General features: G+C 41.9%; 1 protein-coding gene across 1 annotated transcript; it reads left to right on the forward strand.

Moving 5' to 3' along the window:
- The first annotated feature begins 1,406 nt into the window (after positions 1–1,406).
- Positions 1,407–14,828, forward strand: RTP1 (receptor transporter protein 1). The gene is made up of 3 exons (XM_016136283.2): positions 1,407–3,808; positions 11,106–11,606; positions 13,533–14,828. Exons 2-3 carry the CDS (start codon positions 11,335–11,337, stop codon positions 14,050–14,052), a joined length of 792 nt encoding a protein of 263 aa, XP_015991769.1. The 5' UTR covers positions 1,407–3,808; positions 11,106–11,334; the 3' UTR covers positions 14,053–14,828.
- The last annotated feature ends 4,501 nt before the right edge of the window (positions 14,829–19,329 follow it).

Here is a 19,329-nt window from a genome sequence, read left to right on the forward strand (position 1 = left end):
CTTCCATTTATTTTAATATATGTAAATATTTACCTCTTATTCTAAGATAAAAGGCAGCAATTTTTTTCAAGGTAGCAATCTTTATATACAGTTCTGCCCTTTGGTTATTTCTTTTTACTTTTTTTAAGGTTAGAATTATGTCTTGGCAATCACTCTATAACGTCTTATAGGGACAATGCTCAGCCTTTTGTTCAGCTCCATAGTTCTCCATTGGGTGGATATTCCGTATTTTATTCATCTAGTCCCTACTTATAAGCATTTAGGTTGTTTCCAATCTATAGCCACTAAAAATAATCTTCAAATGAATAGCTTTTTGTGTACATAATTTTCAGTTTTTGCCAATATGTTTTAGGCATCGATTTCTAAACATAGGATTATAAGTTAAAGAAAAATGCATATATTATTTTATTTCATATTTTTGGATGTTTTAAAAGACAATATTGTTACATTTTATGCATCTTCAAGGACTACTTTGAACTTTTTTAAAAGAAAGTTGGGGAATATATTAATTTCTATTTTTATTATTATAATAATACTTTATGAAGCACTAAATAAAATACATTTATGATTGTATGTATATCTAGCATTTATAGGCGTAAGACTCTGTTGTGAAAATTTATATTAATTAGGAATTATCCATATAGTCTCCTCTCCCTCCAGTCCACCAAACCGAACACCATAATGCCTGGCACCAGAACAACCTTTCCCTTCCCTTCCCCATGCTCTCCCCATTCTCCCACTCTAACAGTGTCAATGCCAGCCAGGTTTCTATACTTTCGTGAGAATGGGTCAAAAAGGATTTCATGGCAGAGGAAAATGGCCTAAGGAGAAAGGTAGGGAAGAGAGGTGAGGAAACTGAGGCCACAGAGAATGGAGGTGGGTGATGTGGTAGAGAGGTGGAGGTAGCAAAGGAGAGGTACCAGAGGACGCAGAGGCAGAAAATAGAGGAGAGAAACAAAGGAATATGAGAAATGTTGCTACACCTTGTGACTGATCACTTTGTCTCCTTTTGGAAAAGCAGATGAGTAAAATTCTTCTATAGTTACTTGTTTGGTTCTTGTAGTATGCATCTTAGACATGTAGAGATGGAACTATGTGGATTATAACATCAAGACTTCATAATGTAAACACCTAATGTGTTTGTGGATAAAATTAGATTGAAATTTGACTTGGCTGTCAGTGTGAAATCAGTCATGTGTGCACTCATATGTAGGTACCAGCCTATGTGCTAAATGAAGCCCATCCATATAACTACAATGTAGATATGTCTCTTTCTAGTTATAAGGCAAGGCTGAGTACAGATATTTACTATATCCTAATGCTTAAATCTAAGTCTTATGGAATTAAAATGGATGAACCACTGGCAAAATTTCTAAAAAAAAAAAAAAAAAAAAAAAAAACCCAAAAAAACAGCAATAGAAAATAAAGCCTTACTCTAAGCGCAGCCAATGTATTAGTTAAACAGAAGAGGCCAAGCTGTCAAAAATTTAAGTATGACTGTCCTCTAAGGAGAAACTGAGGTCAGGTTGCCCATGGTCAAAGCCCAAAGAGCAGCCAGTTTTGCCCTGCTTGGGATTCTTACATAGGAAAGGCGCCTTCTGGGTTTGTTCCCTGCCGCCCCGAGGGCAGGTTGGGAACCTATTCCCTCAGGGGAGTGCTTCGTAAGTCTCTATTTAGCTGATCTCCATCTATGGAAAACCTGGAGCCTGAATGCAGGATTCTTTTCCCCAGAGGTGACTTGCAGTTCAATTTGCAGTAGCCTAGGGAAATTATAGACCTACCTCCTACCAAATGTGCAAAAACACTCAAAGAACACAATTACCACAGCACCAGGAATTAAGGATGCTGGTAGACCATTTGCCAGTGTCTTGGAAATTTCCTACTAAGGATGTAGAGAAAGTATATTCTTGGAGGAAACAGGGGAAGAATCATCCCAGTGCAGGCAGGATTGTAACTCATTCATCAAACACCATCTTCCTTTAATGCTGTGAGTAAGCTGGAGGAGGAATCTGACCTCAAAGTTCTCACATTTTCTTGGAGAAGACAGATAATCCTGCCATTATCTGGCACAGCGATTAACAGAGTGCAGGCACTGTCATCAGACTGCCCAGGTTCAAATCTCTCCTTTGCCACCTTCTGACCAAGTGACCCAGAACAAGTAGTTGAACCATTTGAAGGCTTATCATTCATGAAAGGTAGAAAAACATAGAGTTAATGTGAGGATAAAATGTAAACCTTTAGCAGGGTGCCTTCTTGGCATATAGTAAGTGCTCACTAAATGCTAGCAATTCTTGTGGTATGGAAAATATGGGCTGCTATAGAAACCACAGGAACTCCCTGCCCCTGTCCCAGTATATGGGCATATCAGGCTGGGTAAATGGTGTTCTATGAAGATAGAAATAAGGCATTTCAGGTGGAATAACAAGCAAGGAGAAAGAAAAAGGTAGGATTCCAGGTCCTGTTCTGGGAAAAGAGAGGCACCAGCTAGGTGGGTTGAGAAAAAGGGTAAGGTGGTGAGAGTTGTGCTTGGTGAGTTACACTGAGATCATATCACTGGGGAACTTGGAGCGCCACGCAGAGTCATTAACCCAGTGTGGTGGTACCAAAGCACAGAGCAGGGCTTGATTCCCATACTGGTGCATCCCTCTTTTGTAGACTCTGTTGAGTTTACTTGAACAGAAAAATCTTGGAGGACACATCGATTCAGGTAAAAAAATAACCTGGAAGTGTCTGAATTAGAGTGTGATTATTTTATAACTTTGGTCATTAAAAATTTTGAGGTGTTTTCTAGATAACCATCAGTCTTTATTTATTCAGAAAATATTTAATAAGTAAAAATTATGGGCATAGAGATATATCTTCATTGGGAAAATAGTAAGTAACTCCTTGTATATATTTTGGAGAATCTAGAGAGGTTTTGAGAAGAAAATTCTGCCTTTATTATTATATAAAATATCAAAGCTATAGGTGTTTCATATAATCGTAGGCCCACAAATTGTTAGGGCAGGGAGAAAACTTAAAGACATAGAGTACGATTTACGATTTTAGGGATATGGAAATGTAGGACCAGGCAGGCCAAGTTTCTAGGTCACAGAAAGTCAGAGACAGAATGTAGAACTTTCTCTTTCTTGTTCTTTCCATATGGTTCTTGCTAATACTATCACCTCCGTACAGTTCTGAGAGTTCATATATGTAGATATGCACTGAGTATCATATTTACACCTAAGACAGACCTGTGTATAGGCAAGGGTATGTTGTACCACTTAGCCATGTGAGGTGCAGGTTGCTTCCAGGAGGATAGGTCCCATGTGTTTGAAATACAATTTAGTCAAATGGTGGCAAAGAATCCAAAGAAACGCTTAAAGGTGTCTACCACCTAAGCTGGAAAGGTTGTGAATGCAAAAGCCCTAAGGTGGCTGTCATGTGGGGCAATGCCTGGGTCACTATAACCCATGAGCTCACTCTGGGGAAGACTTGGCTGTTTCTGGGCTGGTGTGTTTATATGTTTGGGCCTTCTGGACCTGTTTCCCACGGCACTCAAATAAGGAGCTTCCGATCCCTTGGCTTTCTATTGGTGGAGCTTGTCAAGGTTCCCTGAGCTGGGGCTTGATTCCTGGTATCTGATACAGGGGAAATGCAGCTTCTGGACCTGGTGCCTCAGACAGCTGACAGGAAAACTGACTTGATACTTGCCTTGTGGGCCAGTCTCCCAGTCTCAGTCTATTGCTGGTTCTAGCCTCAGGCCTCACTTTCCTGCTCCTCTTTCGGGCTCTCTCTGACAATGAACATCCTGTCACCCAACTCCAAGGTAAGTATGACCTATACCCATCTCGGGACAGGCTCTCTCTCCCTAGAACATCTTTCTCTTATTCATACAGGAGTCACACTCTGGGCCTAGAATTGGGTGCTGAGGAAAATATTAACTTCTCTGGGACAACAAAGAGAGAGAATCTGGAATCTGAAGATTCTCAGCTCCCAAGTAGCTAATAAGTGAGGAACCCTTTACTCTTTTGCTCCTGAATCAGATCTACAGTGAAATTAACTTAGATCCTTGAAAGACAGTGTTGACTTCTAAGAGAAAGTGAGAGCGGTTTTTAATAAAGTGATTGACTTAACTAATGGGACCAGCTGTGAAGAATGCACCTGTTTTTTCCTTGCTCTTTTGTTTTGTTTATATATTGCACATGACTCTCCAATTTCGTTCACCTATATTTAATACTGCAACCAGAAAGTTACCTTTAAACTCCCAAATTAACCTCTAAATCAAAGCCAATCAAAAGTTGAGGCCCTAGAAAGATGACTATGGTAGAGTAAATTTTCTCTATTTTTTCCATTGAGTTTCAAAAATTACTTCTTTATAATTAATTCATCATTGGGAGGCTGGGCATTAGAATGTGACATCCAGCAATGCACTCATACATTATTCACTCAACAAATATTTATTGAATATCTACTACATGTTCAGCAATATTCTAGATGCTGGAGATCCCTATGGTCTTTTATTTTTATCAACACTATAAAATTTACCTGAACACTGGTTGAGAAAGCATGGTGAAGAAAAATTTGTCTTTGTGCCTCCATAGCCTGTGTAGCGCTTAACAAATAAGAGTTACTAAGTGGATAGATGTTGAATGCATGAAACCTTATTTAACTTTTATTTTTCACCAGGATTGCCCAATTCCTTTAAGAGGAAATTCTTTTGGTCCGAGAAGCTAGGCATCTGCATGATGGAACCACTAATTACCCACGTATCATGTGTATACTGTGTATTTCAAATATAGACATTTGTTGGTAAATATATGTGAGACTGGAAAAGAACAAGTTCAGACTGTTTTGTATTTATAAGGTTGTCAGTACAGTGATAGGAAGATGCATGGGAAAACTCCGACCACAAAGGGTAAGTTAGAGGCCCGTAGGTACGAGGCACAAAAAGCATGGGTTTATGGGTTTAAACGCAAAAAATTAGGAGAGGATGATGAGCAAAAGAAAAAAATATTTATTCATTTACACTCCATCATGGAAATTTTCAGCATAAAAAAGTAGAGAATAGTATAATAAATATCCATATACCCACGACCCAGAGGCGATAATTACGAACTCATGGTTAATTATGTTTCATATGTACCCCTACTCATATTATTTTAAAGGACATCTCAGATACTGTGTTAAAGAAAATGTTTTAGAGTGGCAGATGACTGGCGGTTGTTGAAGCTGGGTGATGGGGAGGTGCAGGTTCATTCTCCCCACCCCCACCCCCCCCCATTTTTATATGTGCTTGAAAGTTTCCATATACAGATTAACAAATAAAGACTGTTGCTTTTGCCATTACAGAAAATTATGTCAGTAAATAGGATAAATAGTACTGTCTTTCTCCAAAAGTTGTGTTTCAGTTCAATATAAGATATTCTTAGAAGCTTTCTTGTTTAAATAATAAAATAAGCAGTGGTGTTCTGGCAATGCGGACTCTAATAAATTATTTAAATAGAAGCTTCTGGCAGAGAAACTGCAACACATTTCCTCCTCTCTAAAAGTATTAATATTTATGGATTGCTTACTGTGGGCTGGCACTTCGTTAAGTGCTCTGTATCGGAAGGCACAGAGAGTGGAGAGTGAGAGTAGAGAGTGAGAGGTTGGCATACGGCCAAGAAGAGCTTTCTAACAGCCAAAAGGTAGATAAATCCTCAGCCTCTGGAGAGAGTGAGCTCAATGGCCCTGGGGTGTTCATGCTCAGGCTGGGTTACTGCTGGACTGTCAACAGGTGTCCATGATGACCTGGACTTTGGGAGCAACCTGTATCACTTGGTCTGTCTGAAGGTTGACAGTGAAAAGTTTGTTTGTTTACCTCCTGGACCGTGGTGCTATTCCTTTGTCAATAGCTATATCACATTTCCTGGTAAAGGGCCCTCTCAAAAACCACGTCATGTACTCGAAATAAACACAAAGGAAAACAGTTTGTGGGGATAAGAGTTCAAGAGCTTGAAGACTGGGACGGTTTAGGTTTTAGGCTGTGGCTGAGACAAGTGGGGCTGAGGCATGGATGTAGCTCTGATAGTGCCTTGAGCAATGGCACAGAAGAGAAGCTCATTGGTGGTAGTGAGGGGAGGAGAAAAAGGAAAGGAAAGGATTCTTATACATCAAGATTGGACATGCAGAAGTGGGTGGTAGTGGTGGGCTAGGTAGCTGTGATGCTGTCCTTTGCTGGATTCAATGTGAGCAGCCCTACCGTTCCTTTCTGCTAACGTTTTAGAGTTGAGTTTGCTAGATTTAGTTTACTCTTCAGCTATTTTTCCTCTCTGATCCTTAGTTTATTGTTTTGTAATATGATATCAATCTCTACTTACACCATAGAATGTGACATAACTTTCTCAAGGCACTAAGCTTTTTGGAGGATAAGGAAAAATGATCAGGCACTGCGGTAGACAGACTCCAAAGATGACCACCACCAATTCCTTCCCTCCCAGGAGGCACATGCCACTTCCCCACCAAGAGTTTGAGTTTATTTCCCATCTCCTTAAATTTGGCCCTGTGATTGCTTTGACCAATAGAATATGATGAGAATGATGTTCTGGGATTTCTGATCCTTGGTTAAAGAGTACTGGCAGCTTTCATTTCCTTCCTCTTGGGATGCTTCTTCTTGGAAATCAACCACTATGCAGTGAGGAAGCCTAAGTAGTTAAGTCAAGAGGCCCAAGTGGGGGAGTATGTAATAGTGAATAAGGCATTCTGAAAGTCCACAAGAGGCAGGAGCACTGTGGAGAAGGAAGGCAAACGTATATCCATAGTAACTGTCTACTCCAGTGAGAACAAAGGTCTGCTCCTTCCCTTTTAGAAATGGTGCAATGTAGTCAAACTGCCACTAGATGGTTGTTGGTTCCCTGTAGAATTGGGTCCTTATCAAGGATTAAGCATTGATCTCTGCTATTGGCATTTGAACATTCGGCAGTGGACTTAGAGAATACTCTGTTATCATCGTGATATTCCGTATAGCATTGCTTCTACTGGAAACTCATTTCAAAGCAAATGAAATCTGGCAATGAGCTCATGTTCAAGTAATTCATTCAGTTTACTGTATCCCCTATCTTCCTGAAGCAGCTGGCCTGACTGAGCAGCAGGATGGCCTTGAGGAGATTCAGTTATAGAACCATCTAGGTGATGGCACTTTGCAGGGCTGGGCTAATGTTCTGTAGGATGTGGCATATGCTCTGCATTAGCAACCAAGATTCGGTGCTATTTTTCCTAGCTCCAAAAATTGAGTTGGAAAAGCTCTCTCAAAATGAATTCTCAAAATACACTAGTGATTTAGATTTTTTGTATTTTATTTTATTTTATTTTATTTTATTTTATTTTATTTTATTTTATTTTATTTTATTTTATTTTATTCTTTCCTTCCTGTTCTTAACCCTTTGAACTCAGCTGGGCTAATGGTCTTGGTTCCAAAGGGAGAAAGGTTTTCATCAGGGAACAAAACGTTGGATATAGAAGTGGAAATTGAGACTACTACCTGGGCTTTTTGTACCAACAAACCAACAGATTATGGAGGAGCTTGCTATTCAGGCTCAGCAAGGATGGAGCTTACTATTCGGGCTCAGCAAGGATGGAACATTCTGGGAAGGAAAATTCTTAATTGTGGAACAGTCAGGCACATTTAGATCCTTGGTCTCTGGGCACCGAGTGCCAGTAGAAACTTCTAGTCATTGATCTAGCCCCAAACATATCCCTCCCATTTCCCAAATGCCCCTTAGGGATATGATATTGACCCTATTCAATAATTATTTTTCGTTAGTGCATCATTTCTAGAGTGACAATGTTTATTTTTGTAATATTTTGATGAGCAACAACAGAATAATAAGCTTTATAAAATAATTCTTATTGAGCCAAATAACAAATTAGAGAAAAGATTTTCTTTCTCTCTCTCTCTCTCTTTTTATCACTCTTATTTTCTAGTTGGAGATTTATTTTTAAATTATTTTATCGATTTAAATTACGATCACAAACTTCAAGAAATTGGCCACGATGAGACCATTAACTTTAAAGATGTCTAGATTGGCAATTTCAAAATCGTGGATTTCAGGGCATCAGAATTCATTTGATAGAGAGCAAGTTGCAATACCATAGGGTTATTTGTCTTGATAGAAATACTCTTTTATTAGAAAAAATATTCTGCTATACAGAAGGATGTATTACATTGGCCTCTGCATAGCAAGCTCAGGCTCTAAATTAAACTTAATTTGTGCCAATGGGGATTGCATCAGCTGGTTACACACACACGTGTGCACACATAATACACAAAACTCTGGTGATTCTTACCTTCTGTGTTCTTGTTTTTCATCATAATGTTTATTGTAGCAACAAATGCAAAATACTTCTAGAGAATTTGTTCCTGGTGTTAGGTAATAACATTCTGGCTCCATTATGAATTCTATAACCTTTTCTCAGCTTCACACACTTTCTGAGAATGTTCTCAGCACCCATTCTCACCTTGGTCCGTGACTACAGCTTGAGACATGTCCCCTCACACCTTGGAGGCTGCTTAAGTCAGTTTACTTCTCTGGACATCAACTGCCTTATTTTGGAGGCAAAAATACTGACTTGAAGGATAAAGAATTTAATGAGCTTAAAAATCCTTCTCAGTGTTAGCATTCAGTGGCTCTGATTTAACTTGTCCTTCTTACTCTGTACAGCACAAAGTTAGTGACACCTCCCCAGAGCTCTTTAGCTACAAAACAACCCACAAGGAGACAGACCTCAACTCCAGGCACTTTGTTGGAAGCTTCCCTCCTCCATCCAATGGCCTCTATCCTACCTCCTGCTTTTAAAAATTCAGGTTTCTAAGTATAAGGTTCTTTGAAACCGCATACAGCCACAGTCAGAGGGGACCTCAGCATTGCTATCTACTCTAATTTTTCATTGAATAGGTGGACTGAGGCCAAGAGAAGTGATTTGCTCAAGGTCATAGAGCCAGCAAGTAACAAAACTGAGATACATAACTCCTGACTTTTAGTTTAGTACTTTTTCCACTGAACCCAGGTGCCTGTCATCAAATGATTATGGCTTCACAGGAATGGTATACCTAGAGATGGCTTTATGTACCCTAGTTTCTTTGGCAAACTGAATTTCTCTTTTAATTCTAAAATATTTACACTGCACATCAGGGGTCTGTGGACACTGTTGGGCCAGTAATCCAGCAGTAGAGGTGGTGTCCACAGTAGGAACAAGGAGACTGGGCACGTCAAATACGACTCACTCGTCTTCCTGGGAACTGTGGCCTCAGTGTGCTCTAGTGAATCACTTGCTGAATGATATGAATTTGAATTCTTAGAGTCTGGAATGGTCAAATCCAGTGATGAGATGGTAATTAGGCACATTTATTTAGCAATCGTTTTGTTCTAGATTCCATGCTGGGTAGTGTATTGATTAAGCTGGGACTTTGAAGACAGTCATATAGGTTCAAATCCCAGTTTCATTATTAGTTGTTGAATCTTGGGTAAGTTATCAAACCTTTCTGTACTAGCTTACTTATATGCAAAATGGAGCTGCAGCTGCTATTACCTACCTAGAGAGGTTATTAAGTTGAAATAATTAATATGTATTAAGCACTTAGGACAATGCCTGATACCTAGTTAAATGCTGCATTGTGATTGCTATTACTATACAAATTTAAAATACATTCATATAAAACACCAACACATGTTGTGTCAGAATGAAATGACACACATTAAATACATTAGAATAGCTAGCTACCTATGAGGATATAAGGAAATTACACTTCCTCACTGCCCCTGCCCCCCAAAAAAACCCAGGCGAGTAATTCTAGAGTCCCTGCTTTTAATCATTATAGATACTGCTTCTTTATTCAAGGCATCAAGCATTCATGCGAGGAAGGAGGAACACTTGGAGGATGGTCTTCTGCATCAGATGGAAGATTTAGGCTTTTCGTTTTCACCTCTTAACTTTAGGATCTGCAGGTCATACTGTTGAAAGAGCCTGCTCAGATTCTTCTAGCTACACTAAGCTTCTGCAGAGAGCAAGGAGATATGTGTCCAACTGTATTGTCTCTGATGCCTGGAATGCAGGTCCATGAGCTTCATCAATAAGTTTTATACAAATAGGTAGCAAAAGTGTAAATGTGAGAGGCTGAAAAAAAACTTAATGCCCAAAATAGAGGACTAGCTAACTAAATTATGCTCAACAATATAACAAAATATAGGAAGACTATAAGATGAAATAATATTAAAAACCTATAAAAATATTCATGATATATTATTATTCATGATATACTACAGTGTGGCATGTAGAATGTATGCGTATATATAAACATACATGCACATACATATGGACACACACATACATGTACTGAAAATGGCACACAAGTGAGTATTTTGAGCATGGGTATTAGGAAGAGTCTTACTTTTGGATTATTTTATCTATATTTTCCAATTTTTCTACAATAAATCTGTATGACATTTATAAAGGTAAAATAATTTATTAAACGATAGCAGGAGAAGCACCCATAGTAAAGGCTATTATTCCCATGGATCTTGTGCTCCTCTTCTATAATGAAGTTGAAAATTATCTTTTCTGTTCCTGCCAGGCTGATGCAATGGCTCCCACCTTTGTGCACAGGTGGCTGCTCTTTTATATATGGCTGTCACAGAATGGATCCCATTGCATTCTAGTTATTAGGTACAAACCCAGTTATAATCACTTGGCAGAGAGCCTGGCATATGGGTATGTATGAATTAATTAAAGAATTAGTAGGGGCTCAACAGTTTGGATTTGGATACAAGTTCTGCCATTTATAAGCTAGGTGAATCCCAGGCTTCTGATCTGTACAGTGCCAATAAAAATCATGGGTCAAGAGACCTCCAACAGTTTTTATAAATGGCAAAGTGCTGGTCACAAGATGGGTAGGGGTGCAGAGAGTGAGTTTATTATTATTGCTGCATCTATTAACGGATCTAATCTTCCCAGCCCTTATTTCTCTTTGGCTCTCTAAAGCATTGTGGTTACCATAGCAGCCAGATGCTGATGATGCCTCCAGGGGCAACAAGGTGAAGCTAAGCCAGCTCCCAGGTCCTTGCCTTCGCATGCCTTTTCTTTTGCAGGGCCAGAGTAAGATGGTCTGAAGCTCAGCCTCCTTTTAGGACCCCCACTCTGTTTCTGGTCACTTAGACCCACAAACCCTGCCTCTGCAGCCTCGGGGCCCTGAAACACTCCTTCGAAGACTTCCTCCTACACAAGCTCCATCTCTGGCACCTTGCCTGGTTGCCGTGGAAACAGGTTCCACTGCGGACAAAGGAGGGAGCTGGGTCCTGCTTCCTCCTGGTCTTGTAGATGAGGATTTTCAGACCGTGGAGACTGCGCTGTCCTGCCCTGCACCTGCCTTCACTCTCCGTGTTCTCATTCAAGTGGAGCCTGCCCTCGTTCACCACAGACGAGACAATGTGTAAAAGTGTGACCACAGGTGAATGGAAGAAAATCTTCTATGAGAAGATGGAGGAGGCAAAGCCGGCTGATAGCTGGGATCTCATCATAGACCCCAACCTCAAGCACAATGTGCTGGCTCCTGGCTGGAAGCAGTATCTGGAATTGCATGCCTCAGGCAGGTGAGTAGCTCAGTAAGTAGGGGCCTTGTAGGCAGCCCCTGCAGAAGAGACAGAGATATGGAGAACCGAGGTGCTAAGGGTCAGTCTCGCTGTTGGACCAGCATAGACTGTGAGGCAGAGAAAGAGTTCTTTACTGGGAGTTGGGACACCTGAATTTGATTCCATCTTTTCCACTGAGCACCTATGTAACTTTCCCTCTCTGAGTTCAAGTTTGCACTTCTAGAAAAAAGGTGGAGTATACTTATTAGTCCTAAACTCTGACATTTTATATATTTTCCAGATTTTAATAATTTCTTAAAATGGTTAAAAGAAGGAGGGTTTGAGATCCACTGGAGATTTCAAGGAGCCTGTGCTCCAGTCCTGGGACAGTTCAGTTTTAATTTATTTAATTCAGCTTGACTGAATTAATTAATTAAAATACTGAACACATGACGTGTGCTAGAGGCTGAATCTACTCTTAGCTCCATGACCCCTGAACAATTCAATTTCCATCTTGTACCTCACCTTCCCATTTGTAAAAGGAGGGTTTAGCCTAGATCCTTGCCTTGTGGTTCATGGTGCAGCAGCATCAAAATCACCTGGAACTTGTTAAGGATGCAGAATCTCACACCCCATTCTAGACCTACTGAACCATAATCTATTTTAGTAAGGCCACTAGGTATATACAATATTGCATATATGTATATCACTGTATTTATTATATGGTATATACATATATACAGTATATGATATGTTACTGTATAGTATTATGATATATTACTGTATAGTAATATAATATATAATATATAATACTATACAGTAATATATATATTACTATACAGTAATATATCATATATACAATAATATCTAGGATGACTTTCCAGCACTCTTGTCCACTGGTCTTCTATTACATAAAGACTTTTGGGACATAAGATAGGGAGGCTGAGTGGTGCCACCTGAGGGTCAGCAGCAAGGCCTTCTTTCCTGCCCAGGTTCAGTCTATTCAACTCAATTCAAGAAACATCTGTTGGGTGCCTGTGAAGTTCTGGGTACTGGCTCTGCCTCTAACTAGCTGTGCATGTATGGATTGCTTTCTTATTCTCTGTGCCTCATAGTAAAACTAAGTATTAAGTGATTTCTGAGGTCCTGACGTTTTCTAACCCAAGTTTTGTGGTCTCGACTGAGAGAAGGAAAATAGTCTCCAAAAAATGTAAGAAAAAGAAAAATGAAAATGTGAAGCCCCTAAATTGGCTGATGGGAGGGGTACAAATGACTAGATACTTCCTGATAGGGCCCAGCAACTTCTTCAAGACTTGGAAGGCTTGCAGAGCTGAGATGGGAGGGCTAGTGGCTCCTCCAGACCAGCTGGTCACCTGTGATCCCCAGCTGGCCCTAGTGAGCAGCTCACTCTGGCCCCTGCTTCTAGGCTTGGGATGTATCAAGTCTGGCACTGGCCGGAGCCTGAAAGGTGATTATTGTATTTTCTCCTGATTTGGGCCAACTCTGTTCAGTCAGTGTTGACAGGTAAACATGGGTGGATGCATCAGGGGTTTCCTATATGATGTGGCCATCCTCGCTATCAGGTTCAAAGGCAGTGTGAGCAGGAAGGACTCATTTAGTGAAGCTCATTTTACAGTTGAGCAAATATGCCTGAGGGCATTGGGATGAAGGGAGCTGAGGTTTCAGCAGAGCACAGAGGAGGTGGGCAGGGTGAGGGCACAGTGCTGCTGGATGCTAGGTGTATCCTGAGGAGCTGCTCTGGGCCTAGCAGCGCAGCGCACACAAGGGGAAGGCTGAGTAGCGTCCAGGGGAAAGCTAATGAACCCTGGGGCTTGTAAACATAATGCCTCCACCTCCAGGTTTTGCTTATGGACCATCACAGACTTCCTGGCGCTGTTACCACTGCCTTCATCCATCTTTTCCTCTTACTTCTCTCCCAACCCGCAGGTTCCACTGCTCCTGGTGCTGGCACACCTGGCAGTCACCCCACGTGGTCATCCTCTTCCACATGTACCTGGACCGCGCCCAGCGCGCGGGATCGGTGCGCATGCGCGTCTTCAAGCAGCTGTGCTACGAGTGTGGCACGGCGCGGCTAGACGAGTCGAGCATGCTGGAGGAGAACATTGAGAGCCTGGTGGACAACCTCATCACCAGCCTGCGCGAGCAGTGCTACGGTGAGCGTGGCGGCCACTACCGCATCCATGTGGCCAGCCGCCAAGACAACAGGCGGCACCGTGGTGAGTTCTGCGAGGCCTGCAAGGAGGGCATCGTGCACTGGAAGCCCAGCGAGAAGCTGCTGGAGGAGGAGGCGACCACTTACACCTTCACGCGGGCACCCAGCCCCACCAAGCCGCAAGCCGAGGCTGGTTCTGGCTGCAACTTCTGCTCTATCCCCTGGTGCTTGTTTTGGGCCACGGTTCTGCTGCTGATCATTTACCTGCAGTTCTCCTTCAGTAGCTCAGTCTAAGATTCCCTTGGTGGGTCCCAGGGGACTCTAGGGGCCCAAGGCCAAGTGTGTGTGGGGGGGCTACCAACTGGTGGGAGGGGGCCAAGAGAAACCTGGGTTAAGAGTGGGGTTAAATTACAGCACTGGTGCCCCCACTGACTCAGTTGTTCCTTGGACAAATCACTCAGCTTTTCCATCTATAAAATAATGGGTTTGGGCTAGATCATTGGTTTTTTCAAAGTGAAACCCAGGGCCCCAAGTTTCTTCATAGATGCTTCAGAGACTTTTGGTTTTGGAAGGTAGACTGAGTGAGTGGGTTTCCCATCCTGGTCAAACTGCCCATCCCCAACTCTTACCTCCTCCTGTTGCTTTAATCAGAACAGCTCCATTTTAGATGGAGTTCCATTTAAGATTTTTTTTTTAAGTTTGAAAATTATAGGACTAAGTGATCTCAAAAGGACTTTGCTCAGTGATGAGTGCATCCTTGCTTTCTCGTTAACCCCCCGTCCCTACCCCTCATTTTCTCCCACATCTGGAGATGCAGCCTTAAATTAGCTCTGTATAAAGTATGAGCCTCATACATGCTCTGCTTCCTGTATTCACAGCAGAGGTTCCTGTTGAAGAGAGAGAGGTGGGGGCATTAGGCTGTCCCTTTGCTGCTGTGTACACAGGGTTCCTTGCTTCTCTTCTCCAGGCTCCCAATTTCCAGCTTCCCTTCACTCAGGGTAGATTCTTGGGTCTGCCTGGCTCAGAGATGTTGCTTGGGATAGAGTCCCATAGAGCTAGACTTCCCACCCACTGTATTTGAACTGGCAGAGAATTTAGGGGAGGTTTAGAAGGTAGAGTGTTAGAAGCAAACCAGTAAATGCCTAGACAACAAATATAATGACTTTCCATTACAATGAAGAGTCTTCAGAGTTCAGGGACAAAGTCTGACTGATTCTGATGGCCAGAAAACAGGAGCAAGGTCCTGGCATCCTGAACCTTTGCTGAAACCCTGCTCGAGAGGCTTTCCCGCATTGGCCTTACATAGACTCTCTCGCCAAAGATTAACTATCTACCTAGAACCACAGGGATGGGGGATCATTAGCAAGAGAGAGAGTATTAGAGATATGAAGCAAAGTGCTTTGCCCATAAACAAGTCCATAGGTATGTGGGAGAATCTTACATCTCTTTATGGGGTGCAGTATGGCTTGGAGTGGGAAGAAAGAAGACTTTTGGAGTTGGGGTATGGAATGGGGTATGGGGAAGGCAGAAAGCAGGAAGTGGGATGCCACTCTGCACTTTTGAGGGTCCTCATTCACCTCAGCTCTGTTAATAACGTTACTCCCTTTTCCCCTCTCCCCACACTGATCCCCCTTTAAATGGAGAATCACCATCATCTGTAGTGGTGGAGGGAAGAGGGCCACTTATATAAAGACGGGATACTTTAATAAAAATGGGATATCTTCGGGCTTAGTAGTCATTAATGTATGCTTCAGATTTACCACACTATCCCTGATCTGTAATCAGCTGTCAAACACTTCCCATCCCTTCTGTCTCCTATCTGGGGCCCCCACATAAGGCTTTATCTAGTTCCAGCCTCAAAGTCTAGGCTAGTCATGTTTAGTCAGGAGGGATGCAGGCAGCCCTTGGTCAGTTACGCAGGGGACCTAGCATAATAAGTCTTCTACCATTGCTCTAATTCTAGTAACCAGCAGGCGACTTCCTTCTTTTTCATTTATGCAGTATTCATTCTTTTATCCAGGGCATATATCTTAAGCACCTTCTATCTGGCAAACCCTGATTTGGATGCTGGGATCCAATGGGTACTAAGGGGCAGGTTCTGTCTCTCAGATTCTCTTACTGCAGAAACTCTCAGCCCTGGATGCACTTTAGAAATCCTGCAGAGCTTTTAAAGAAATATCAGAGCCCAAACTCCACCTCAGACCAATAGAATCAGAATTTCTGGACATGGGGCTTGAGCATCTGAATTAGAATAAGACCCCCAGGTAATCTACCTGTGCTACTTAGTCTTCTAACTGAGGAACAGGTTCCTTTTGGCACCTTCTTATAATAATGAGCCTGAGACCTTTCTTGATGACCTGCCTTGAATTCTCTAGGACTAGAGCTCAGCTTTCCTATTCACTCCTACTCCCTCCTCTGGGGACTTGACCCTCTCTCAAACCTTTCTGCTTCTGACTGTTCACCTACTAGGACGAGGGCTTTATTCTGCTCTGAGAGTCTCCATTATTGAGCTCTGCCTCCCTGGCCAGGTAATTATCAAACTTTGTTATCGCATATCAGTGGCTATGTTCCCTGCTAAACTGTGACCAGAGTGTGGAAGTGACTTACCCCAGGTCCCACTGCCAGGTAGTGGCATAGCAAGGAGTCTAACCTTCGCTTAGGTTTAGTCCAGGATTCTTTCCTAAAGCATTAGGCTTCTTTGTGCTCTGTAGGGAGAGTTCTACGATCTACGAAGGCCTCTGATTCCCTTTTTGCCTTTTACACTTGCTATAGATTGGGTGGGAGGCATTCTAGTCTGGCTCACCAGCTTAATATCCCTGTCTTGGCAAAGACTTCTATGGGATAGTTCTTTCTTTGCACATACTGCTATATGCCTCATGATGAACTTGTTAGATGTATCTTAGGTGTTATAAATAAACTTGGGGATAGTCCAGGATCCTAGGCCTCTCCCACTAGAGATTCTGTTTATTGGTCTTGATGTGCAAGCCAGAAGGAGACCTATAGGCACTGAATTGTGGTTCCAGAGGCTGAAATCCTCAGCATAAGGTCAGCAGGAAGTGCTGCCTTTATCACTTCCCTCAAACTCACTGGGACCAGGGACAAGCCCAATAGAACTCTTCATGGGGGTCAGGAACGCTGAGAACCAAGACCACTGACAGTTGCCATCAGAGTAAGTCCATAGACCATCAGATTAGAGATGCTTCAGTTTAGGGCTCTTGGGTCATGGATAAGAAACTGAAGCCTAGGGTGAGTAAGGAACTTGACCATTATGGTACAGCACAGAGTAAGGGATGATCATGAAATTTGGGGTTAAGAAAAGCTTGAGTCCTGATTCTGCTACTTCCTAGCTGTATGGCCTTAGGCAAGTTACTTAAGCTCCTTGAGCCCCGTTTTCCTCCTCATCAGAATGAGAATAATACAATCTGCCTTGCAGGGCTACAGTAAAGAATAAATAATGCACGGACTGTGACCTTGCCAGATAAAAAGCACATGCTCCCCTCTTTCATTCCCGTTCCATTTTAATTGTACAACCACCCGTTCAAGTCTTGAAAGGTTCTTTTTCTTTGTGATTTCAGCTCTCTTGGTAAATACTTTGGCGGGGGGAGGGGGAGAAGGCGTCAAGGATTAACTTCTCAGCCCAAGGCTGAGACCTGGTCTATTTTAATAGATGTAGAGTCGTTTCTTTTCTTTCTCTTATATGTATTTCAGTGTCTTCATTTTTCCAGCAGCATTATAGCCCCTCTTCATTCTTCAAAGATAGCTATTTAAAATATCTCCCCAAACAGAAAACACCAGTGATTTCTGGGCTCCATTCCATTGGCTGAAATATCCCAGAAAGAATTTAGTTCTTTTCCAAGTCCCATTCTAGTTCTCTGTAGGACTCCCAGCTACGGAATTTCCTTTGGAGTCATTTTTGGCATTGCGGGGGCACTGCCACATACACGAGGGACGTGAAATCCTCCTGTTGTATGGCTATTTGGTGACAGGGCCTCCTTGTGAGGGTGTGTGGGGGTGATATTGAAAGCTCATAGGTCTGGGAGCTGAGCAATCTGGTTTTCAGCCCTGGTTTATCCACCATGTAGATACGCATATTGCTGATGTTGGCCGACTTAGTCTTTTCCCTCTGCCGGGTCTCAGTTTCCTCATTTGTAAAGCAAAGAGGTAAGGTAATTTGAAGGGTCCCAGCTAGCTCTGACCTTGTCACAAACTGTTGCTTAGCCCTATTTGTCCTGGATCATTTTGGGGGCGGGGGGTGCCCTGACTCTGACCCATTCAGCAGATCATCCATTTTTAGTCCAGAATTTCAATCTGCCTGGGTCGGTTTGGAATTTGACCTTCTTATCTGAACAGCCATAACATCTTTCTTTCCTTTTCTTTCTGGAAGCAAACTTTTGTACATCTTACTTACTCTGACAAGACTGCTCTAAAGGTATTCACATTTTGAAAGACAGTTACTCTGAGAGATGTTGCCTATACAAGGGCTTGGATGGTAGTGATGGAATTTCAGTCTGTGTTTTATCACCTCACTTCTAAAATAATTCCAATAATTCTTCACTTCTATCTTAACTGGGTCATAGTAATACTTTGAGGGCAAAATAATATAGTCCCTATTTTCAAAATTCATTCATTCAACAAATGCTTATTGAGCACATATTATGTGTCAGGCATTGTTCTAGACACTGGGGATATAATGGAGAGCAAAGTGACTAAATCACTGACTTTATGGACAATAGAGGAACTAGACAATAAACAATATAAGTAATATGTTACATAGTTTTAAGTGCTAAGGAGAAGAATAAAGTAGGCGGAGGGGATAGAAAGGGCATGGAATGGTTACAATTTTAGATTAAGTAACTAGATCTTACTAAGAAAGTGACATTTGAAAAAAGTTGAAGGAACTGAGTAAGGGGTATGACATGTGCAAAGGCCCCAAGGCAGGAGCAGATGGAATGTTCACCTGTGAGGAGGCCAATGTGGCTAGTTCAGGGTTTCATAGTCATAAGTAAGTAGTAACAGGAGTCAGAGTAGTAATGAGGGTCAAAACATTTAAACCATAAGTTATTGTCAGGACATTGGTTTTTAATCTGATTGAGACAAGAAGCCAAAGGAAGGTTGAGTCGTGGGGTGATGCAATCCAATTAGCATCACATATTGAGAGTGTACTATGGAGGGACAAGAATAAAAGAGGAAAAATTAGCTAGGAGGCTCCTGCAGTAGTCCAGGAAAGAGGTGATAGTGACCTATTCCAGATTGGTGGCCTGTACCAGGGTAGTGACAACTGGGACTGAGTCTGAATCTATTTTAAATGTACAGCTGAAAGGGTTTGCAGATGACTCAGATGTGGAGTCTGAGAGCACAAGAGGTCAAAAAGACCCCAAGTTTTTTTGTTTTTGTTTTTATTTTGTTTTTGTTTTGGTCTGGGCAACTGGAATAATAGAGTTACCACATTTTGAGATGAAGAAGGCTGTGTAAGGAACAGATTTGGGGCGATATGAGGAGCTCGGTTTGGGACAAGTAAAGTTTGAGATGTGTTTTCGGCCTTCCGTTAGACATTAAACGTGAGAAATGGCA

This window comes from Rousettus aegyptiacus, unplaced genomic scaffold (assembly GCF_014176215.1).
Source record: "Rousettus aegyptiacus isolate mRouAeg1 unplaced genomic scaffold, mRouAeg1.p scaffold_m13_p_4, whole genome shotgun sequence".
In the NCBI taxonomy this organism is placed as follows: domain Eukaryota; kingdom Metazoa; phylum Chordata; class Mammalia; order Chiroptera; family Pteropodidae; genus Rousettus; species Rousettus aegyptiacus.